The following is a 23,906-nucleotide window of genomic DNA, read 5'->3' as shown; positions in this document are numbered from 1 at the left end:
CTTTGCCATCTCAACAACAACTCCTCATGGCGGGCCTTATCACAGCAGTCAGTCATTGGGACAACTAACCGTCTGAAACAGAGGCAGAGGATCTCAGGGCAATCGTGTCAGCACCTTTCAAGTGTCCAAGTACCTCTGTGCAAGATCATACAATCCCAAAGGGTCAAAAGACCACAACATCCCAATCCTAACCCAACATGGGAAACAACTCCAAAGACTAGGCAAAGCTGAATATGTTGCTGGACAACATCAGATGGTCAAGATGGATCTCATCTTTTGGGCAAGATATCACAATGTCTTTGTAGAAAGGCATTTCATCAGGATGAGCTAATGTAAGAGAAGAGTGTCAAGAACAGCTTTGAGGATATATTCATCTTCATCCTGAAAAACCTTCAGGGGGCACGGCCATTTCGTTAATAACGGATCAAGTTGAGGTCCAAAGGACAGGAAAGGCTCGTAGGGTTGACACCAAAAAACAACCAGTGAATGAGACTGAGAAAGAGCGGGATAAAGTTTGAGGTGGGTCCTTGGATCTGTTAAGACATCGATACTCTTAACCCACGCTGTTCTGCTTGTGTTCTAGGCAAGCCAATTGTTCCTAATGTTGACTCAACTTACCCCTTCTGCCCAAAAAACAAAAAGGAACCACAATATTTTCGCTCAATCAGACAAGACAATGCAGTGTCCAAGCACTACTGGCAAAGGAAAGATGAATTTGCAACTGAACAACAGATGCAAAATGTTCGTTGGATTACAACCAATGGACATCACATGAGAACACCTCTATACGTTAGAAAAGGAAGCCAAATCCCAATGAGAATGGGAATGAGAAGCATCAAGACGGATGCACGGTGGAGAACAGGCAAATGTTGACGGTTTCTTGGACAAACAGTGCTGGAATCACTAAAGCTGATGGGACAAGCACAGGGATGTGTTATAAAAGGATGAACTAGGCATGGAGATGAGGTTACAGCCAATCCATCCAGCAACAAGGTTTAAGGAACCAAAACATGAGGTTTAGATACAAGTAACCCATCTCATTTTGCCATGACTCATCACCAAATGTCATGAAAGCTTTGCACGAGTGGATCTTTTCTTGCAAGCACAAGTTTTGACATTAACGTGAAAAGCTTACATTAAGGGTCGAAAGACGGGCATGGTTTGTCATGACGCCAAAGAAAGTCGTAAACATGGCGATGCCAAAGAAGGGCCAAATAAAGTAGTAGCCCGAGTCCTTGGAACCGGAGAGATACTGACACTCTTACCAAGAAGTTCTGCTCGTGTTCCAAGCAGGTTAATTGTTCCCAACGTTGACTCAGTCACTGTAATGAGGTCCACTATGAAGAGTTTTCTAGTTGGATGGCAAAGTGTTAGAGAGAAAGACGTGATAGCCAAGGGACTTAACTTTGCCATCTCAACAACAACTCCTCATAGCGGGCCTTATCGCAGCAGTGTCAGCCATTAGGACAACCAACCGTCTGAAGCAGAGGCAGAAGATCTCAGGGCATTCGTGTCAGCACCTTTCAAGTGTCCAAGTACCTCTTGTGCAAGATCATACGATCCCAAAGGGTCAAAAGACCACAACATCCCAATCCTAACCCAACATGGTAAATAACACCAAAGACTAGGCAAAGCTGAATATGTTGCTGGACAACATCAGATGCTCAAGATGGATCTCGTCTATTGGGCAAGATATCAGAATGTCTTCGGAGAAAGGCATTTCATCAAGATGAGGTAATGTAAGAGAAGAGTGTCAAGAACAGCTTTGAGGATATATTCATTTTAACATACCCTGAAAAACACTTTCAAGTAGCACGGCCATTTCGTTAATAACTTGAGAAAAAGGATCAAGTTGAGGTCCAAAGGACAGGAAAGGCTCGTAGGGTTGACACCGAAAAACAACCAGTAAATGAGACTGAGAAAGGGGGGGATAGTTTGAGGTGGGTCCTTGGAACTGGAATGACATCCGACACTCTAAACCCACGCAGCTCTGCTTGTGTTCTAGGCACGCCAATTGTTCCTAATGTTGACACAACCTACACCAAAAAAAAAAAAAAAAAAAAAAAACCCAATTTTTTAACCCAATCAGACAAGACAATGCAGTGACCAATCACTACTGACAAGGTAAAGATGAGTTTACAACTGAACAAGAGACACAAAATGTTAGTTGGATCAAAACCAGTGGATGTCACATGAGAACACCTCTATAAGTTAGAAAAGGAGGAAGCCGAATCCCAACGTGATTCTTAATGACATGTAATAAGACAGGATCAAGGACAGTGTTAAGGTTTGGACTGTGGTTTTAAAGTTCAGAGTGTGCCACAATGTCATACCGGTGATTTTCATCAGGTTTGGTCAATAGCGGGAAAACTATTGGGTCACTCGAGAAGGATGGTGGTGTCTAAATCCTTGTCAAGAATGGCAGTCCAAAATCCACTGTCATTGAAAGGTCGTTTTTTTAAGCAAAGCTGTCTATGTACAGTGTGATGATGGAAAACACACCAGAGTTCCTCAAATATGGTTGGTGAAAAGGTGAATAAGGAGCATCAAGATTTTGGATACAAATGTGGTGGAGAACAGGCAAAGGTTGTCAAGGTTTCCGGGATGAACAACTGAGTGCTGGAATCACCAAGGCTGATGGGACAAGCACGGATGTGTTAAAAAAAAAAAAAAGGATGACAAGGAGGCTAGCCATAGAGCTGAGGTTACAGCCAATCCATCCAGCAACAAGGTTGAAAGGAACCAAAACTCTAGCTTTAGGTTCAAGTAATCCATCTCGTTTTTCCATAACTCATCACTAAATGTCATGAAAGATTTGCACTAAGAATTTTCTTTATTTAGCAAGCATGAATTTTTTTACAATAACGTGAAAAGCTTAAAGTAGGGGTCCAAAGATGGGCAAGATTTGCCATGTTGATGCCAGAGAAAGTAGCAAACATGGCGATGAAAAAGAACCAGATAGTTATAGCCGAGTCCTTGGAAATGGAGATACTGACACTCTTAACCAAAAAGTTCTGCTCGTGATCCAAGCAGATTAATTGTTCCCAACGTTGACTCAGTCACCATAATGAGGTCCACTATGAAGAGTTTTCTAGTTGGATGGCAAAGTGTTAGGGAGAAAGACGTGATAGCCAAGGGACTTAACTTTGCCATCTCAACAACAACTCCTCATGGCAGGCCTCATCACAGCAGAGTCAGCCATTAGGACAACTAACCGTCTGAAGCAGAGGCAGAAGATCTCAGGGCAATCGTGTCAGCACCTCTCGAGTGTCCAAGTACCTCTGTGCAAGATCATACAATCCCAAAGGGTCAAAAGACCACAACATCCCAATCCTAACCCAACATGGGAAATAACACCAAAGACTAGGCAAAGCTGAATATGTTGCTGGACAACATCAGATGCTCAAGATGGATCTCATCTATTGGGCAAGATATCACAATGTCTTTGTAGACAGGCATTTCATCAGGATGAGCTAATGTAAGAGAAGAGTGTCAAGAACTATAGAGTCACTCAAGAAGAATGGCGGTGTCTAAATCCTTGTCAAGAATGGCAGCCCAGAATCCGCTGTCATTGAGAGGTCATTGTTTCAAGCAGAGCTGTCTTTGTACAGTGTGATGGATGGAAAACATAGCCAGAGTTCTTAAAAAATGGTTGGTGAAAAGGGGAATGAGAAACATCAAGACGTTGGAGGACAGGCAAATGTTGAAGGTTTCTGGGACAAACAGTGCTGGAATCACTAGAGCTGATGGGACAAGCACAGGGATGTGTGATCAAAGAATGACAAGGAGGCTAGGCATGGAGATGAGGTTACAGCCAATCCATCCAGCAACAAGGTTTAAGGAACCAAAACATGAGGTTTAGATACAAGTAACCCATCTCATTTTGCCATGACTCATCACCAAATGTCATGAAAGCTTTGCACGAGTGGATATTTTTTTGCAAGCACAAACTTTGACATTAACGTGAAAAGCTTACATTTAGGGTCGAAAGACGGGCATGGTTTGTCATGACGCCAAAGAAAGTCGTAAACATGGCGATGCCAAAGAAGGGCCAAATATAGTAGCCCGAGTCCTTGGAACCGGAGAGATACTGACACTCTTACCAAGAAGTTCTGCTTGTGTTCCAAGCAGGTTAATTGTTCCCAACGTTGACTCAGTCACTGTAATGAGGTCCACTATGAAGAGTTTTCTAGTTGGATGGCAAAGTGTTAGAGAAAAAGACGTGATAGCCAAGGGACTTAACTTTGCCATCCCAACAACAACAACAACTCCTCATGGCGGGCCTTATCACAGCAGAGTCAGCCATTAGGACAACCAACCGTCTGAAGCAGAGGCAGAAGACATCAGGGCAATCGTGTCAGCACCTTTCAAGTGTCCAAGTACCTCTGTGCAAGATCATACAATCCCAAAGGGTCGAAGACTGCAACATCCCAATCCTAACTCAACATGGGACATAATGAGGCAAAGCTGACCAAGCTGCTGGACAACATCAGACGCTCAAGATGGATCTCATCTAGTACAGCTTTGAGGATATATTCATCTTTAAATGTCCTGAAGAAGACTAATTGGGCGCAGATGTGTTAGCAAGGGACTTAACTTTGCCAAAGCACAACTCCATAAGAGAGTCAGCCACCAGAGACAACCCCACCTAAAGCACAGGTAGAAGAGTCAAATGTCAGGACAAAGTCAACTGCTACTGGGCGTCAACACAGGCATAAAAGAGGCAAAAAAGTGTCATGCAGTTGATACAAGCACATTCAAATGAAAATGGGATTCCTGACATATTTCATGACATCAAATGTTGGCAACTACTTACCAGGATGTTGCCAAGAAACAAATTCAGCAAAAACAGGCTTCAAGCTACTACAATATAAACTACTCAGTTAAGACACATGCACGAATAAGTGGGTCATTGTAACGGCACTGCAGCAGTGGATGCAAATGTCACTTACCTTTTGCTGATATGTCAAAGGTGATCTTGCATTTCAAATGAGATTTAAATTCAACATATCCTGCAAGTAGGACAGAGTCAAGCATTTTCAAAATTTCTCTTCAGTGGCAGATTTAGCCCAAACAAATTAACTGAGAAACGTGAACGCAGCATGCTTTGGCAATAATGGAATCACAGTATGAGGAAAATTATTTGCATAGCTAATGAGGATCACAGACAAGCAACCAATATGCTCAGAATCTGTATTGTTACAAAGTACCGAGTGCAAATCAAGTGCGCAGCAGAAGAAATGTCACTTACCTTCTAGCCGATACTCTGAGGAACTTGGTGCTCCAAATTTGCATTGATTAAAGTCAAAGCCATCATGCACGTTTCAACAATCACATGTACACGCATGAGTAAAAATACATTTTTACAAAGAGTTAATAAGCACAGACATCCAAGTAAATTAAACATTGCAGGAAACTTTTGCACTGCATAAACTTTCCCTGGTGGGTGTGTCCCTGAAGTAAGTCACAACAACAATAAAGCTTCAACTAGGTACAAGACCAATTGAGATCTTTTACAATATACACCTAACCCAAGGCGGTAGCAAGTCAGAATTTTAAGTATGAGTATACATCACATGAATACCGCGTGCAAATGCTGAATATTTGACATTGAACTCTTTGGTACTCGAGAGCTTATGACACTCATCCGGAGCCATTCCGCCGCTGCTTCAGGCAGGCGCTTGTTCTCAATTGCTGCATTGAAGTCCGCAATGAGGAGAGTGGCATTATGATGAAGTGAAGTCCCTTGGCTAACACGTCTTTCTCTCTAACACTTCGCCATCGAACTTCAACTCCCCATAGAGGACCTCACGAGTCAGCTCTCAGGAACAAGCACCTCCTTAAAGCAGGAGCAGAACAGTTGAGGTGAAGTGTCGGCAGGTCTCCAATGCCAAGAAGACCCTTCCGACCTTACAGAGAAAGGAAAGCCACGACAACCCGAAAGGCGCACCGCAGCGTCACAATTCTATCAGCATCCAAAAGACGATGCGTGGCGAGCCCCAACACCACGCGCTGCAATGCAAAGCCGAATCTACAGAAGAGCAAGTTATTGACAGTCATGCGTGTCATCGCCTGTACCCCGGGGAGGCAACACTTAAGGGAGTGCAAAAGTAGGTATACAGCAGTATCACATTGGTGAAATTAGTTAGATGTGTTCTTTTTTTTTGCTTTCTTAAACAGTCTTGTATAGTTTTGTTTTTTTTATCTCTTATAACTGCATACCTACGTTTGCAACCCCCTTGTACAATTACAGATGATCATTTACAATAACTTGAAGAAATGCTGAACAGAAATGTCGATGATATTGCTGGAGCTGGGCTGATTTATTCAGAGAATGTCGACACTACAAAAGAAAAGAAAAATAGTTGGTGAGACAAGTGTTCTATGATCACAAGTATGCATTGGAAATGAATTTGGGCCAGCTGGCAGTATAACAATCGGACTGTAATGTCTACAAGACGGATCAAATTACAAGACACGTTTAGCGTGACTTTTCTGCATTAAACGCAACTACGCCCTTGGCCATTGTGTGCTGCGAGACTTAAAAAGGGAGCAACCAATACTTACCGACAGCTTGTCATAGCCATCTTCAGAGTCTGACGGCGACCCCGTTGGACGAGTGACGTCACGCAGGCACCGGTTCAAAATAGCCGGTGGCCAGCGGGCGGGCCCAGCTCACCAAAATATTCAATTTTCTGCATCTTTCGAGGCCTTTTCATTGCGTTGTTTGACCAAAGTATTCGTTGGAATCTTATTCTTTGTACTTCTATTCCTTAGGACAGTTGTTAGTGTATGGGACATGAAAAAAAGTTTACCCTAAGTTTCACTGCATACAGACATGCTGAGCGTGAAACTCCTTTGGGTACAATTTTAAGACAAAGATGTTTGTCTTACAAAAAAAAAAAAAATCTTCAACATATTACCAATCTGAAAAGTTTAAAACATGCTTAAGCATTTCAATTAAATTAGGGGTTTGACTTATTTCATCTTGACACCACAGTAGAGCAGTCAGTTTGACATTGAGTCCGTGGTGCTGACAATCACCAAGCATCAACCCCGGTTTGCTGATAGAATCCTAATGTTATGGTTGTCCTTTAGGGGACTGCCCTCGCGATAGTGAGGTCAGAAAGAAGTCTTTGACACGCGAGAGTTTCTGACACTCGTCCTGAGCCATTCTGCCACCGCTTCAGGCAGGGGTTGTTCCCAATGGCGACTGTTGCTGCATTGAAGTCCGCAATGAGCAGCGCGGCATGATGATGAAGTTAAGTCCCTTGGCTATCACGTCTTTCTAACACTTCACCATCAAACCACAACTTCCCATAGTGGACCTCATCACATCACGAGTCCGGCATCAGGAATAACCACCGACTCAAAGCAGAGGCAGAACAGTTCAAGGCAAGTGCCAGCAGGTCTCCAGTGCCAAAGGGCTACCTTCAAACCTTACTGAGAATGAAAAGCCACAAACAGACTGAAGGAGCAGCTTCGCAGAGCTATCAGCATACAAAGGATGATGCGCGGCAAGACCCAACACCGCGCGCTACATGGCAAAGCCGAGCGCTCAACCGGGACGACGACAGAAAGACTAACCAGAAAGCCAACAGGTCCGAATGTCTGACGGAGGTCTTTGGCACTCGACGGCTTCCGACACTTCTCCGCCCGTCAGTTATTTTTCTTGAACGCGTGACATTTACCCGTAGGACCAGAAAAGCCACTGAAGGTACACAGTGGAGTCGGGCATGTACATGTCCACATGCTGGCTGTGGCAGTGTTGCCCTCCATTGGCGCACTGGGAAGACGCAGCCCCTTCGACATTGACAACGCAAGTCTCAGCTGCTTGGGGACGTGCGGACTTGGTCGCCATCTTTAAGTCACCGGCGATCTCTTCAAATCACTTGAAATTAGGGAACTGTTCGGCGCCAATCAATTTGTAACTCGTCGAAATCTTTAGCGATTTTGACACGGATTGTTTGTTAGAAACCGACATGCAATTATGATAGACACCTAGGCAATTTTATAAGCGGGGCTTTTATGGCATGCTACATTTTAAAGGGATGGTCAAATGCTATTTTCACTTAAGCTGACCAAAAAAAAAAAAACCTAAATAAATGACCTTGACCTGAATTATTTTGTGTTTCTTGCCATCACTGACAACAAATATTGAAAAATTCTATTTTGACCTTATTTGAGACGTGTTTTAAAAGTCAAAATTGAAATACAGGCTAATGTATTTTGGCTTCATATTTTTTTTTATCTGACTGCAGGGGAGTAGTGCCTCAACGCACATCACTGATCGCTCGAGGGAGACACCCACCAGAAAGAAATGCACGTGACACTGATAAACAACAAAGCACCAAAAATAGCTGAGCAATATTCTGTACCAACAGTGACATCTAGTGGAGAAACATTTTAAGACATTTGAATTAAGCACATTACAATTCGTTGCATTTAAGGCCAAAGTACAATCATACAATATTTGTATCCAATGGCAGCGTTAACTAAAGTTATGCGGGGAAACTACACTGAATTAGGAGCATGCACAGAAACTGTAGCTGAGAAATGTGAATGCGGCCTATTTTGCCAAGAATGGAATCGCCGTATGAGCAAACATGTAATTGACACAGCTAATGAGGACCAAGAAAATGCAAGGTCTTGTTACAAACTGGCTAATACAAATGTAGTACACAGCAGATGAAATGGCACTTACCTTTTTGCCGAGACTCAGAGGAACTCAAGTTGAACCATCTTGCACATCCAATGTTTCAACAATCTCATGCACGAGTACAAGCAAACGTACGCGATAACCACACATCTGACGAAATGACATTTTTCCACTGCATAAATTGATCTGGTGGGTGTGTCTCTGAAGAAGGTCACCACAATTTTTAGACCTGAAATGCAAAATGCGGTGGGTGGTCTTCTCCCGTTTTGTAGCTTCAAGACATTCGACGGTCCTGCGTCCACTGCGGCAATCCCTCTTGAGCCTCGACAACGTTCAGCCCAGCAGTCCGGTTTGCCTGGAGTCTGCGGCGTTGAGAATCGCCAAGCATCAACCGTGGTCTGCGGAAAGAATTTGGATAACATGGCGGTCCTTTATGGGCCGCTCAGCTTTCCTCTCTTGCTAGTAAGGTCAAAAAGAACTCTTTGGTACTCCAGAGCTTACGACACTCATCCTGAGCCATTCCGCCGCTGCTTCAGGCAAGCGGTGGTTCCCAATTGCTGCATTGAAGTCCGCAATGAGGAGAGTGGCATGATGATGAAGTGAAGTCCCTTGGCTAACACGTTTTTCTCTCTAACACTTCGCCATCAAACCTCAACTCCCCATAGTGGACCTCACGAGTCAGCTCTCAGGAACAAGCACCTCCTTAAAGCAGAAGCAGAACAGTTGAGGTGAAGTGTCGGCAGGTCTCCAATGCCAAGAAGACCCTTCCGACCTTACAGAGAAAGGAAAGCCACGACAACCCGAGAGGAGCACCGCAGCGTCGCAATCCTATCAGCATCCAAAAGACGATGCGTGGCGAGACTCAACACCACGCGCTGCAAGGCAAAGCGGGATCGGAATCTACAGAAGAGCAAGTCGTTGACAGTCTCGCGTATCGTCTGTACCCCGGGGAGGCAACACTTGCAAGGGGGTGCAAAAGTAGGTATACAGCAGTATCACAATGGTGAAATTAGTTGGATGTGTTTTATGTTTTCTTAAACAGTTTTTTTTTTTATCTCTTATAACTGCATACCTTCATTTGCAACCCCCTTGTACAATTACAGTAGATCATTTCCAATAACTTGAAGAAATGCTGAACAGAGATGTCGATGATATTGCTGGAGCCGGGCTGATTTGTTCAGAGAATGTCGACGCTATAAAATAAAAGGAAAATAGTTGGTTAGACAAGTGTTCTATAATCACAAGTATGCATTGGAAATGAATTTGGGCTAGCTGGCAGTATAACAATCGGACTGTAATGTCTACAAGATGGATCAAATTACAAGGCACGTTTAGCGTAACTTTTCTGCATTAACCGCAACTATGCCCTTGGCCATTGTGTCCTGCGAGACTTAAAAAGGGAGCAAGCAATACTTACCGACAGCTTGTCACGGCCATCTTCAGTGTCTGACGGCCAGCGGGCGGGCCCAGCTCACCAAAATATGCCATTTTCTGCATCTTTCGAGGCCTTTTCGTTGCTTTGTTTGACCAAAGTAATTGTTGGAAGCTTATTCTTTGTACTTATATTCCTTAAGACGGTCGTTAGGGTAACTATTTTTTTTCATGTCCCATACACTAAGTTTAACTGTATACAGACATGCTGCTGAGCGTGAAACTCCCATCACTTTTGGTTATAATTTTAAGACAAAGATGTCTATTGTCTTAGAAAGAAAAACCTTCAAAATGTTCCCAATCTGTAAAGTTGAAGAAAACATGCTTAGACATTTCTATTAAGTTAGGGGTTCCACTTTTTTAAAATTTCATTTTAAATCTTGACACCAATACTTCAACTTGCACTGCAAATGAATATTGCCTCCTTGACCAGAGTTAGATTTTAGGGCAGATTTATTCATTTGTTTTTTTAATTAAATGGAGGGACAGAGTGTGCAATGCTTTACTTCACTGACTGCCCAAGTATTTGAGCAGGAAATACAAATATGCAATCGTTTGAAACAGAATGATTGGATTGAAATACAAATAAAGCACGGACCATAGAACTAAAATAAAACAATGTGTGTAATCATATGTTAATCAAACTCTGAAGGATTTTCTCCAAGCGCAACATCGCCGTGCACTTTCAACTCGGCAGCACCCTCAGACAATCGCTTACAAAAAAGAAAGTCAATCATGTCAGAAAAATGCTCGATTAACGGAGGTTGACACCGCAGTAGAGCAGTCAGTTTGACCTCGAGTCTGTGGCGCTGACAAACGCCAAGCTTCAACCCCGGCTTGCTGTTAGAATTTTGAGAAGATGGCAGTCCGTTAAGGGACGCCCAGCTTTCCTCTTGATAGTAAGGTCAGAAAGAAGTCTTTGGCACTCGAGAGCTTCTGACACTCATCCTGAGCCATTCCACCACCGCTTCAGGCAGGTGCTTGTTACCAATGGCGACTGTTGCTGCATTGAAGTCCGCAACGAGGAGAGCGGCATCGTGATGAAGTTAAGTCCCTTGGCTAACACGTCTTTCTAACACTTCACCATCAAGCCACGATGTCCCATAGTAGACCTCAACACATCATGAGTCAGCCATCAGGAATAACCACAGTCTCAAAGCAGAGGCAGAACAGTTCAAGGTAAGCGCCTGCAGGTCTCCGGTGTCAAAGGGCTACCCTCAAAACCTTACGGAAAACGGAAAGCCACAAACAGCCTGAAGGAGCAGCATCGCAGATCTATCAGCATTCAAAGGACGATGCGTGGCGAGGCGAGGCCCCAACGCCAATCGGTTCAAAACTGGAAAAAGCTTGAAATCGTTTTAAATTTCAGATAACTACACAAGATGCTGCTAATCCTGGGATTTGCCACATGGTTTTTCTTCAAACTTAAAAAGCTACGTGAAACTAATATTTTGGAAATTTACTGTTGAAAACTTTAGGAAGCTAAACTTGTAAGACATACTGCTGAGCCTGGGAGCTCCTTTCACTTTGCTCAAATTTCAAAACAGATGATTTGTCCATGAAAAAAAAAGTACATTTATCAAAACAAAATTTATTTAAAAAAAAATACTCAAAAGGACTCTCAATGAATTTATGGTTTGGCTTTGTTTTGTTAAATCTTGATGGCAACATCTTCACTTTTAGCGCAAATTAATATTGGCTCCAAATATTAGTTATCTTTACGAGTCAGTATCAGCCCTGCTAACAAAATGTAGCAAAATAATCCCTACCCGAGTCAATAGAAGGAAATTGGAGCAGATTGCCATAGGGGAACCTCCATCTTCCATTCATTTTTTTCCAAAAGGGCCTTTCTTACAAATCAGGAGAAGGCACACCCCACAAAATCCTCAGGACCGATCGCAAGGATCGTGGAAGTTGAAAAAATTTGCTTGCACGGGCCACAAAATACTTTGCTAAAATGGATCTGGCCCCCAGGCTTCCAGTTTGACACCCATGTATGTTCAAAGTTAAGCGCTGCTTAGGAGTCTACCTTTTAAACAAACAAAGGTGTTGCGAGAGGGAAAGAGATCTGTGCGAGAGGGAAAGAGAAACAGATAGCTAGATAGACAGATAGCTAGATAGAGTCTAACAGTTTCCAATTGGGTGGTCTCCAGTTCCAAACTAATGAAATCAAATTGTAGGATTCCGATTCTATCTAATCAATACAACTTCAATTTATGCAATTGAAAGTCTGTTTTTCAAATAACTATTCAAATTGATTTTCTGGTGGCATGCATTTCAGAATTTACACAATACAATTGTATGTATATAGCGCATTTCATAACAGCTAGAGCTGTAACAAAGCACTTTACAAACAATACAATAAATAGAATACGCAAAATAATCTCGGCATGAGAAATAAGAGGTGCGCGGGCTCTCTCGTGTGGTACGCAAGACAATCAAAGAATTAATTCTCAAAATGTTAGTCTTTTCAAATGATTGAAATCAGGCGCAACAGAAAAAAATATTCCAAACGTACAGTCAAAGCTGTTGTGGGACTTTTAGTGCAATCCATTTTTCATGTAATCGTTCAATTTTGTATTCATGCATTTCTAATGTTAAAAAAAAATCCATTCGCTCGGGACTACCATCATATTTTACCGTTGACCATGATGGTGCTACATGGACAGCCAGGCATTTTTTGAGATGCTACTTGGTGTAAAAAGTTTAAAAGCTAACTAATGTAATCACAACAACATATTCAGTAGATTGACTCACTTTTGAGCGTCCGCATGATGCAACAGCCATCCGGCGAACTACGCATTTAATGGCACGCACGTGATAATCAACATTTACCTGGAATCCCATTTGAGCATGAAAGCACACAAGCGTTTCATTTCAACAGGCATCGAGGAGACTGCTGACTTAAGAATTCCTTGCGCGCGTGGACAAAGAAAAAAAACAACTTACCCCCAACTTGTTGGTCAAAGTTCCTTCCGTAGGCGCTCAACTTGCACATTCGAAGGGGTCGAGTGGCCCACTACTCACGTGAGACGCCTTCCTCGCGGTGGAACCGAGGGAGGCCAGGATCCAAGATGGAGCAGCGAGAGGCAGCGAGCGTCGTCAGCACGTCACGAGTTTCCGTCGCACCTGCGAGCAGCAGCTGCAGCCAATCTCTCATTAAGCTCCAACCCTCTGAGCACAGCACCGCCCCCCCCCCCCGCCCCCGCGTCCTAAAAGTGCTTCACGCCAGTGGCCTTCATTTGTGCCTCACCAGTGGAGAAAGGACGGGTGCTTCATTTCAGTCCGTCAGAAACACTGGGTTGTTGGCAGTCATCTTGGATCCCTTGATTTCTGTTAATTGCATTTTTCTCTGCCTCTTTTTAGATAGGATTTCAATGACCGAGCCATGCATCAGAATACATACATACATACATACATACATACGGGCACCGCCTAGCCTAGCCGCCACTGAATTTCAGTCTGCATATTTAAACGACTCACGTGGTCCCAATCGGCGTCAACAATCCTCACGTCACATGCTGGCTAGAGCAGACGCGCCGCCAAACAAAGAAAAAATAGCAAACAAAAACAACTGACACACACACACAGCTTGGTGATCTGTGAAATAAAACACTATGGGGTATGTGTCATTGCGTCTATGGGATCGCAAGGTACACAACACTGTTTTATCCATTTTTTTTCCTTAGTCGGCCGTCTGTCAGGAGCGCGGCATCTGCGTGCGACGCGGGGTACCGGTTAAGTCAGTTCGGCTGACTCGGACCGACCGGGACCGCGTGGGTCCTTTAAATATGTAGACGGGAACTCGGTGACTGTTAGGCCATGCCCAGGACCGGTACCGGACCGCAGCAGGCCACTTTGGACCGGGCCGCACAGATAAAAGAAAGGGGGGGGGGGGGAAAAGGACAGTACTTCCGGTTGATTTATTATCCGAGGCTGAAAAACATTTTATTTTGAAAAGTGACCGGATTCTCTCCGTTACATCTCTGTCGCGTGACGGGATTATTGAATGCACAAGCTAGTAAATGAGAAAAAGCAACACGCATTGGGAAAGTTTCTTGCGCCCGCAACCGCCTTCTGGAGCACAATCACTGGCCACGCGGTTTACTAACAACGTTCAAACTTTTTTTTTTTTTTTTTTTCTGTCAGGGAAAAGGAGGAAACTGTATATGATGGCAATCCCCAAAAACAACAGCACACCCAAATGTAATGTCTGCACACTTTACTGATAAAAGAATAGTCATAGCAGAGTGTGTAAGTAAGTCATTTAAAAGGAGAAGTGTCTCGTTGACGATAAAAAGAGTGACAAGTGATTGAGTTGCATTCTGTCCCAGATGGTGCCGAGCGGTTGTCACGCGTCGAGGCGACGTGACGGCAGTGGTCGTCGCTCCTCCTTTCAAGTTTCCTTGTACCTGCAAGAAGAACATCGACATACGCATTAAAGTGAACGAGTAGAATCAAAACACAAAAAGAATCAAATACAATAAAACACTAGAGAATACAATTTTCCCGATTGCCATTGGGTAACGTCTCCATTGAACAAACCCAAACAATGTATCTGTATTGAATGGTGTCGACTTTGCCGCCGCCGCTCACCCTCTGACTCGTGGGATGCGTCCGCACCAACCTTGCGCTTCCTTGTAAACGAGCCTGGACAGAAACTGCACACGCAAAAAAAAACACACAAAAAACCCCATCAATTCACGGGTGTGTGTGTGTAGGGGTGTGTGGGTGTGTGCGTGTGTGTGTGTGCGCGCGGGGGTGTACGTGTTGCCGCTCCATGCCGTTCCTTACCAGACAGGCGAGCACGTCGGCGGAGATGAGCATGTAGAAGACGTTGTTCCAGCCCGACGGCGAAATGAGGCCGGCCAAGAGGGGGCCCAGTGCGGCGCCTGCGGCGCCCACATTGCGCGTTAGCGTCAATTCGACGTCAACATGCTAACGTAGGACGAGACCGTGGCGACTTCTTACCCACTGATCCCGTCCCGTCGATGATGGCCGTCACCGTGGACAAGGCCCTGGAGTTGCCTCTCAGACTCTCGTGTGTGCCCTGGAAAAACAATGTTTCCATCAATCGATTGGTTAAAAGTGGTTTTGTACAGCCGTGATTACGTTTGTGAAATGTCCTGGCCAAAAGGAGAACATTGGCAAGGAGCAGATGCTCACGCTGAAATAAATGTTGCTGACTAGGCCACACCCCCTTCAAGCCACATGTCCCATTATAGCAGCATCTATTCAGTTCAACTCAGCATTCGTTTTTCGAGCACTTTGAAAACAATCGGGGCCGGAGCAAAGACGGTAAATCAAAACCGAACCGATAACGCGGCACAATTTCCAACCATCCAACGGTAATCCGATCATCTGTAAACCTTACCAGGTCGGCCGATACAGCGGTGGTGATGAGGGCGTACGGTCCGTTGACCAGGCCGCCGCAAACCAAGAGCATGCCTGAGGAAATACCAACGTACCTCACATGTCGTTATCAGTGTCGTCGTCTAACAGAAGCGCGGCATGGATTTTTCCTTCTCGACTACGATCTTACCAATTGTGGTGCCGAGGCTCCTTTGTCCGATGTGGTTGTAGAGGAAAAGCTGTTGCAGGACAGGGTGTTTATAACGACTGACCGGCACTTCAAACCTAATTGCCGTTAGCCCGTCAATGGCGTTTCACGTGGCATAATAGCATTGAGCGAGCAGACTTTTGTTCATTTGCTTGAAACGCTTGGCGTTGAAATGCACATTGCTGGATTCTTTTTGCCTGCTTGCTTTGTTGTGCGTCGCTTCGGCGTACGACGACTGCAACGTTTATGCTCGTTTGCGTTTGGCATTATATATGAGCACTGAGCTAGCAGACGTTTGTTTAAAAATGCTGATCTTGAAATATAGAATGCCCAATTTCTCTTTTGTTCTCCGCGTCAGCTTTAGGGCAAACTCGAGTCTCGGAGTGAAAACCAGCTCGAAGCGCAAGCACGCTCGGGCTTGGTTTGTGCGGAGAACTGTGTGAGCGAGTCTTCTTTGTCACTTCAAAGTGATGTTACGCGATAGTCTTCGGAGTCTTCGGTGACAGCGGGTGCTGAGGAATACTTGCAAAAACATTCAATTGGATTGCATTGAAATGTAGAGGAATTGCAAAAGGCCGACTACGTCTTCCCAAAGGTTGGCGACACTCACCATGGGCGCGGCGGCGAGCAACATGACGCAGCACGTGGTGGCTCTCCCGCCCGTGTAGTCGGACACGAGGCCCGCCATGATGCCGCCTGATGCCGCGTGTGAAAGGCACAAGATGAAGCGCCGTCGCTCTAAAATCGCGTCAGGATGAACACGTTGGCTTTTTCTTCATTCAAATGAGAGCTTACCCACAATTCCTCCCACATCAAAAAGCGTGGACATGTCTCCGGCTTCTTTGGCCTGGAAATGCGCTGAAAGGCGAGCAGGCGTGAATACGGCCCGTCATACGTGTACCGCTTGCGTGTGGTTGAACACCGACCGACGTTGGAGATGTAGAGCGGCAGCCAGTAGAGGAAGGTGTAGCTGACCAGCTTTGCGAAGAGGAGACACAGCGAGAACTCCACCACGCCCTGCGGGACGCCAGCACAAGTCTCACCGCGTGGCAAATTCGCATGGATTGTTACTTTTGAGATGGCGTTTTGGAGTATGTTAGCTTGGATCTTCTAGCGCCCCCAAATTGCTGTTTGAATTTTGTTTGGAAACGCCTTTGCACTTGGCCTCGTAGAGTCGTTTTGTTGGAGTAGGCTTTTGTTCTCCTGCCTCGCCCATTCGCACTTGCGTGAGGCGGGCGATGTCAAAGGCGGAGCAGGTATCGTAACGGAATCGGTAACAACACAGAGTGAATATTTCTACTACCCGTTACCGGTCTGAAATAAAGCGCTACTAGATCATGCGTTGATTTGATCAGAAATAACATAAAAAGGAGAATGATTTTTCCTGTCATTTTTATCCATTGACCTCACTGAATAATTGATGTGTTGCTTTGGGTTAGGGTTAGCGTTTCATTGTTGTAAATAGTAATCGAAAAAATCACATGTGCGGGAAACACTTTTAAAAGGAGGTTATCAAGTAGTAGGTTCGTCAAGACCAGAAAAACGGTTTGTTTTTTTCACACGACAATCAAAAGCGATAACGAAGCGCGTATTATTTGACGACCGGACTAAACAACTCTGACGTGCACATTTTCTTTTGTGTCATTTTGAAGATCGCATCTGTTGACGCAGTGCTAACGTTTGCGTCAAAGTGTGAACGCCAAGACGGACGGCGTGAAGGCCTCACGGGTATGCTGAGCGCTCCGCAGAAACTGATGGCCTCCGAGTGTCCGCCTCCGGCGTTTTCCGGCGGCTCGGCGGCGCCGTTGGCCACGTGCGTCGGACTCTGCAGGAGAGGCTCCGTCTCACCACTTTCACTTTCAGACTCATTCTGCCACACAACACACACGCTGACGCGGCTGTTTGGCGCGCACGCACGCCGGCGAGCCGCGCGGATGCTCACGTGATGCTGCGGAGGGCTGCAGTCGACGTCTTGGGGTTCTGCGCGACGCCGAGGACAGTCAGTCAGGGGGGACGGGGGGGCTCGGGGGTTAGCGCCGAGTCGGCGGTTAGCGATCGAGCCACTCACTCTCCACCAGGAAGAAGAAGCAGAGGACGCCGGTGACGGCGATGGCCAGTCCCGGCACGATGAAGGAGAGGCCCCACGCCGACGAGACGAAGGCGCCGGCGATGAGCGAGCCCAGGATGTTGCCCACCGACGTGTGCGAGTTCCACACGCCCATGATGAAGCCGCGCCTGGCCACGGTGCGGGACACGGACGTTTCATTAGGGACACATTGGAATCAGCTCCGTTCACAAAAAGCGGCAGCCCAAAGTTTGGGCCTGCTTTCAAACCCTACTTAGTTTAAAACCATCATCCTAAACTTAGTTTAAAACACTCCGCCTGGTGTGAAACCCTGATTAGAAGCCCTAACCCCAACGCTAGTTAGAAACCCCACTTGCATACCCGAACCCAAATTGGAATACCCTATTTTGACACGGCTGTCAGTTGCTAACTTCCAGATCATGCTGCTGCCCTTGGATTGGCATTTTCCCAACTGTATCCATTCGCCACCTTTTTCTGACTGTTTTGTGCTCGGGTCAAGGCCATAAAAGTATAACTTTGGTGCCGTCTCATGGCGTCTTGGTGCCAAGGAAACAATTTACATTGAGCTTTATTAAGACAAAAAAAGAGCTTTGCCGCCTACTGAGGCATATGGAAGCTATTCCAAACCCCTTTGGGAGGGTTGTCAAGTTATTTGGGGGGTTTGCGCTCTTCGATTCACCGTCCTTACAAATTTCCGGAAGCATTGCGCACATGCGGCAGCACATGCGGCAGCACATGCGGCAGCACATGCGGCAGCACATGCGGCAGCACATGCGGCAGCACATGCGGCAGCACATGCGGCAGCACATGCGGCAGCACATGCGGCAGCACATGCGGCAGCACATGCGGCAGCACATGCGGCAGCACGCTCGCCAAACGCGGTCCACATGCGCTTTATATTGCTTCTAAAAAATGAATTAAATAACATACCTCCGAGTGTCCCGCGACCCTTGTGAGGAGAAGCGGTACAGATAGTGGATGGATGGACCTCCGAGTGTAAAAAGGAAACCGTTATATCGTTGTAAAGGCACAATTTCTGCTCTGGCTGGTGTACCTAATGAGGTTTGGTACTTTTGTCAGACCTGTTTTGAATCCAAAACATTTTCTCTCTTTTTTTTCTTTTTTTGAAAAGAAGGTTCCTCATGCATGAAATACGAGGAGAGCGAGATGAAATAGTTAACGTTTCTAACGGGTGGCCTAAGAGCGTAAAGGTGCTCAGCCTAGCTTAGCATAAATAAACAGCTCAGCCTTTGGGCCCACTTAACAGCTTGAAAGGGAGTCAAATAAATCATTTGGGAAGTCTGGACAGAGGAGGACTTCCTCACTGGCAGGCTGACTAAGCTCAGTCCCCCCACACACCCCCCCTCCTCCACCCGCCACCTCCCCCCACCCCAGTTTCCATCTTGTGAGGTGGAAATTTCCACACCTAGCTTTAAGGTGCCCATTATATGCGCTGTTGACTAATTGGAAAATGAAGTGTGCTCTGATGCGTGGCGTGACGTGGCGTGACGTGGCGTGGGGTGGGGTGGGGTGGGGTGGGGTGGCGTGGGGTGGGGTGGGCTGGCCCCACTTAGCTGCACTTCTGAGCGCCTTTTGGCACTAAGGGTGGGAATTTGTTAAGTTGGATTGCAGCGACGTGTCGAAACGCGACGCACGTGAAGGAGACGATGCTGAGTCATCATTAAGGGCGGGTGTTGGGCGCGGGGGGTGTACTCACTTCCCCTTTCCGAACCAGTTGCCGACGCAGGCCACCACAGCGGGCCAGCCCGTGGTCTGCATCAACCCGTTGAACACCTGCCGGCGATGGGTGGGGGTTTGGACATAAGAGGACACATCAGTCAGAAAAAAAAAAAACCAGCCTTGTGACCCCCCTAGCATCCGTAAGTGTATGTGTGTGTGTGTGTGTGTGCGTGTGTGTGTGTGTGTGTGGGGGGGGGGGGGGGGGGGGTGTGTGTGTGTGTGTGGGTGTGTGTGTGTGTGTGTGTGCGTGCGTGTGCGTGTGTGCGCGCATGTGTGTGTGTGCGTGAGCGCGCGTGTGTGTGTATGCTCATCAGCATGATTTGTGGCTGCTGTCATGTGACTCAGCAGCCTCAAGTCAGCTGACAAAGAGAGCATTGACCGAGAGACAACATGCAGGGTGAATTCGGATGGGCAACGGCTAACCGCCAACTAATCCATTATCAAATTAACTGACAATTATTTTGATCATCGATTAATTGTTTCGATGCCTCGTTCAACTTAAAATTGTCCAAACCGTCAGAATTTCGGCCTGTACAATATTTCTCAACGTATATTAACTAAAACTGACAAAAACTGAACTAAAACAAAGCATTTTTGAAGAAAAAATACCAAACTAATAATAACTAACAAACCCACTCTTACAATGAATGAAAACTAACAGAATTTTATTTTACAAAAAAAAATAAAAACTAACTATCATGAAAAATCCCCAACTATTCTAAACTTGCCTGGTTTACACGACAGAACGTTGTCATGCTGCAAGAAAAAAACACTTGGCCGGAAAAACGGGCTAGCCTCATGTCACTAGCTGCGACGATCGCCGCTAGCCTTAAGCGAGTCTCACGGGCAGCAGCGGGATGACGGAAGAGAAAAACAAGGGCAGCGATGCAAAGTGCCGCTTCCTCGCCAGATTATTGTCTGATAATAAGATGACAACAACTGTACGCCAGCGAGACATTTGTCGCGGTACGACATCCGATTGTTGAAGCGTAGCTAGCTAATGGTAGGTGATCATTTTCATCATCATTTCTTTTTTTGCTGCCGCAACGCCGGTCTGTCCAAAGATGTCCACACGTGAACGTGGGAATTCATTCAGAGGTGTGCCTAATGTTACGGCCGCTAACATGCTGCGTGCGTGCGTGCGTACCTGGATGACAGCGTAGTAGCCCAACGAATGGATGTTCCAGTAGAAGCCGAGGCCGAACAGACAGGTGAACAATCCGCTCATCAGCATGCCAAAACTCAGGTAGTAACGTAGCGGCAGGCGCTCGCCGAATATCCCACTGCGGGCGGACACGGTGGGGACATATTTGCACTTTGCACGCTTGCGAGCTCAAAAAGGATGCGAGGGCCGCACCTGAAAAACATGCCGATGGCGTAGGCCACCAGGAAGGAGTTGTCCAGCACCCCGAAGAGCGTCTGGTAGTTGTCCTGGTCTGGACAGAGAGCACATCAATTGATGGGAATTTGCACGCTCGGCATTATCCAACCACAATGCCGAGAGATGGTCAGGCCGAGGATGATTTCTTTCGGGGTTACGGTCAGTCATGTTTTATGAGTCACTTTTGCAGTAAACGTCAACTGTTGACTGAGTGTCAAACCAACAGCTTGAAGCATGCACACTGGGAATCTCATTTGGAGAGCCAAGTAAGCAAGGAAGAACAGGTGCTCAGGAATATTTATTAAAAAAAAATGTCTTTTTTTTTTTTAAAGTTTTTATAAGTTCACCTGGGTTTGGGTAAGTTTACATAAAGGGTGCAATGTGGTCTCCCTATATTGCAGATATTCACCAGTGGCGGCGGGTGGGGCTCGTGTAAGACCTTTCATTCCTGTTATTTGTTTCATTTTGAGAGCAGGTTTGTTAGTTATTAATTACTTTTGACATTATTTGAAAATGCTTCTTTTTAGTGTTCTAGTTTGTATTAAATATATGGAGTATCTGTCAAGTGCAAGACAAAAACGAAGAAGGTCACTTAGTATTGTGTAAAGTTAACTACAATTCTCAAATGACCTTCCTTCCTTTGTTTTCGTTAACTCGGACTGGACGAAGCCCCGCAAGATGAACGGGAGATCACCGTATGTCCTTTTTTGAGACACTTTTGTTTGGCGGTAAAGTAAGTTCAAAGTTGGCGGACACCGACGCACTTACCAAAGGGAGCCCAGTCGCACCAGGTGACATTGTTGGTGATGTTTACACCGGCCGGACGGATGACACCGCTGCAGTTTCTGTGGAGTTCGCTCTGGGAAAAAGACGGAGGGGCGGAAGGTGGATCCACAAACGTGGCAGACTGCGTGCAGCAAGGCGCTCCTCAAACATGGCCGACGCGCTACCTTGACGATGCTGATGGGCTTCCGAGACAGGTGGTAGGCGGTGTAGAAGAGGAAGGTGAGCAGCAGGATGAAGCCTCGATACCTGCGCACGACACGTGGACTGAATAAGTTGGCAAAAGTACTCACACGCTCGCTTGTACTTTTTTTTTTTTTTGCTACACATGGTCCACATATGACACGCCGCTGCCACCACGTCTCAATTAACAGGATTCGTTTATCGCCAAGATGAAGAAATTGTTCCCTGAACAAGTGACAGCTCCAGTTATAACACAAATGACTAAAAGGCCTATTATATTCAACTATATGCTAACTGTGATGATATAACGTAGGGCCACGGCCGATATGGGTTTTTTGAGGCCTATACCGTTTCTGAGATTTGGCAGGATAAAATTCTGATGACCAATTAAATGGTCAATTCATTGAAGCAATAAAAAGATTCTAAAATACCTTCTTTTTTGGCCCCTTAGCGCTTACAACAATAAAGATGTGAATTACAGTCAAAGTGCGATTGTTTCACATTAGTTTGCCTTTTGGTATTTCTTTAATTTTACAACAGAGAAAAATTGGCCCTTGTATCTTTGTCTGATGTTGTAATGTGTTAATGGAGGGGGGAAATTGACCGATTTTTAACGCTTTAACAATTTAGGGTCAAATGCTCCCAGCGCTGTTATAAAATGCCCCTAAAATGGGAATAATTCATGTTCAAAATGCTTAGTACATTCATCTGTATTACTAGGCTGCTACATCGTGTTTTAACGACAACAACACATTAAGAGACAAAATAATGTGAGGGGGAAATGCTCCCATATGTTACAATAATGATTCCAAATACGGTGTTCTAAAGCTTTATTTTAGAATAATAAATTATTCAACAGCATGGTGCTGTTGTATAGGTTTAAGTGTTTACCACATTAAAAACCTAACAATGGGGAAACTGCTCCCATTGTTGTCACGCTTCCTTCAGTGAAACTGCAGGACAAAAAGTGTTTTATCAACCTTGCATCACTCAATAACGCACAGTACCGCCGCTCCAGTCGGGTGAAAAGAAAATATTTTTAGTGCCATATGCTTAAAAAAAAAGGCCACAAACGAGCCATCGGTTGTGGCCGGATTCCTTAAATACTACCTATATGTATATCTATTCGAGCGTACCGATTAGGTAAAGGTCAAATCTGTGTCGGTAATTGAGGAAAGTATAAAACGGACAATTTCTAAAGGGAGGCTGGTACGGTGGGTTTCTCACGACGGCAAAGCAAATAAAAGCCCGAGGGCGAGCACGAGATGTTACAAATGCGTTTATTAATTCAATATAAATGACGCACTGTGTTTACTGGCTGATGTTGACTGTCTATATTGATGTGGTTAGGCAAATCATTCACCGCCCCGGGGAGAGATAAGATGATATGGCCAACTCGTCCTCTTCTCAAAACACGGTGGCAGCGAGTGCGATGTTCACGGACACCTTGAAAAAGTGTGGAAAACAATGTCAGACCTCATTGTTTGGTGAACTCACCAGCTGTCCCTAGAGAAGGACGTGATAAGACGAATGCCGGGGGCCAGGGACGCCTTCATGGTTGATGAAAAAACGTCGTCAGGCGTAACAAAAAAACAAAACAAAACAAAAAAACTCAAATGGGTCTTCCAGTCATGATCAAAAGCGTAGATGAAACCCTGAAGGCACCACTGAGGTCGAAGGGACTGCTTATTAGCGTGTCGTTACGGCGTTTGTTACGCTCATAGAAGATGAAATAGTCGGAGGAAATTAAAAAACGTGCTTACTTGTTTTGCTATCCTTTCAAAAAACGACATTTAAGGCACTGGTTAAAGAGGGAAATTGATGCTAACTGCTGCCGGAGGACAGCAGCTGCCACTGGGCTTCCTGGTGGGATTCAAGGTCCGCCGACGTCCAGACGACGTTCTCCATAGTGGCTGAGTTTAAATAAGAGTCAGGCCGACCTCCACAAGAATGCCAACGGCTGCAAAAAAAAACCCTCACAGACGCCCGAGTGGATGGCCGGTAGCGAGGAGTGGTTATTAATAGCGAGAGCCTGGTTATTCCACGCGATTTTCCAGACTGAACGTCCCCACACACACGTGAT

At 45.6% G+C, this 23,906-nt stretch overlaps 1 protein-coding gene and 1 long non-coding RNA gene across 6 annotated transcripts; both read right to left on the bottom strand.

Annotated features, from left to right (window-relative positions):
- Positions 1-1,421: 1,421 nt before the first annotated feature.
- On the bottom strand, positions 1,422-13,925 carry LOC147133869 (uncharacterized). Of its 2 annotated transcripts, none has more exons than XR_015081862.1 (2): positions 13,344-13,925; positions 1,422-13,232 (listed from the first exon to the last, which is right to left on the bottom strand). It is a non-coding gene; the product is annotated as an uncharacterized LOC147133869 (long non-coding RNA). The 2 variants fall into 2 exon arrangements; XR_015081863.1 differs by having other exon boundaries at positions 1,422-13,219.
- Positions 13,926-14,297: 372 nt separating this feature from the next.
- Positions 14,298-23,905, bottom strand: slc37a2 (solute carrier family 37 member 2). Of its 4 annotated transcripts, none has more exons than XM_086057207.1 (19): positions 23,587-23,905; positions 23,321-23,373; positions 21,808-21,889; positions 21,626-21,716; positions 20,834-20,912; positions 20,624-20,759; positions 19,454-19,530; positions 17,719-17,885; positions 17,593-17,630; positions 17,377-17,475; positions 16,577-16,667; positions 16,446-16,508; positions 16,261-16,346; positions 15,633-15,681; positions 15,465-15,538; positions 15,062-15,140; positions 14,885-14,982; positions 14,687-14,751; positions 14,298-14,502 (listed from the first exon to the last, which is right to left on the bottom strand). In XM_086057207.1, the coding sequence occupies exons 1-19, from the start codon at positions 23,614-23,616 to the stop codon at positions 14,487-14,489; spliced, it is 1,473 nt and encodes a 490-aa protein (XP_085913333.1). In that variant the 5' UTR covers positions 23,617-23,905; the 3' UTR covers positions 14,298-14,486. The 4 variants fall into 4 exon arrangements, with proteins under 4 accessions (XP_085913333.1, XP_085913332.1, XP_085913331.1 ...); XM_086057206.1 differs by having other exon boundaries at positions 17,377-17,520; positions 23,587-23,904; XM_086057205.1 differs by having other exon boundaries at positions 17,377-17,630.
- Position 23,906: the final 1 nt, after the last annotated feature.

This window comes from Filicampus tigris, chromosome 17 (genome assembly GCF_054856515.1).
Source record: "Filicampus tigris isolate MCC_2025a chromosome 17, RoL_Ftig_1.0, whole genome shotgun sequence".
Classification (NCBI taxonomy): Eukaryota; Metazoa; Chordata; class Actinopteri; order Syngnathiformes; family Syngnathidae; genus Filicampus; species Filicampus tigris.
Note: the sequence above shows the minus strand (reverse complement) of the source record. Positions and strands in the feature narration are given on the sequence as shown.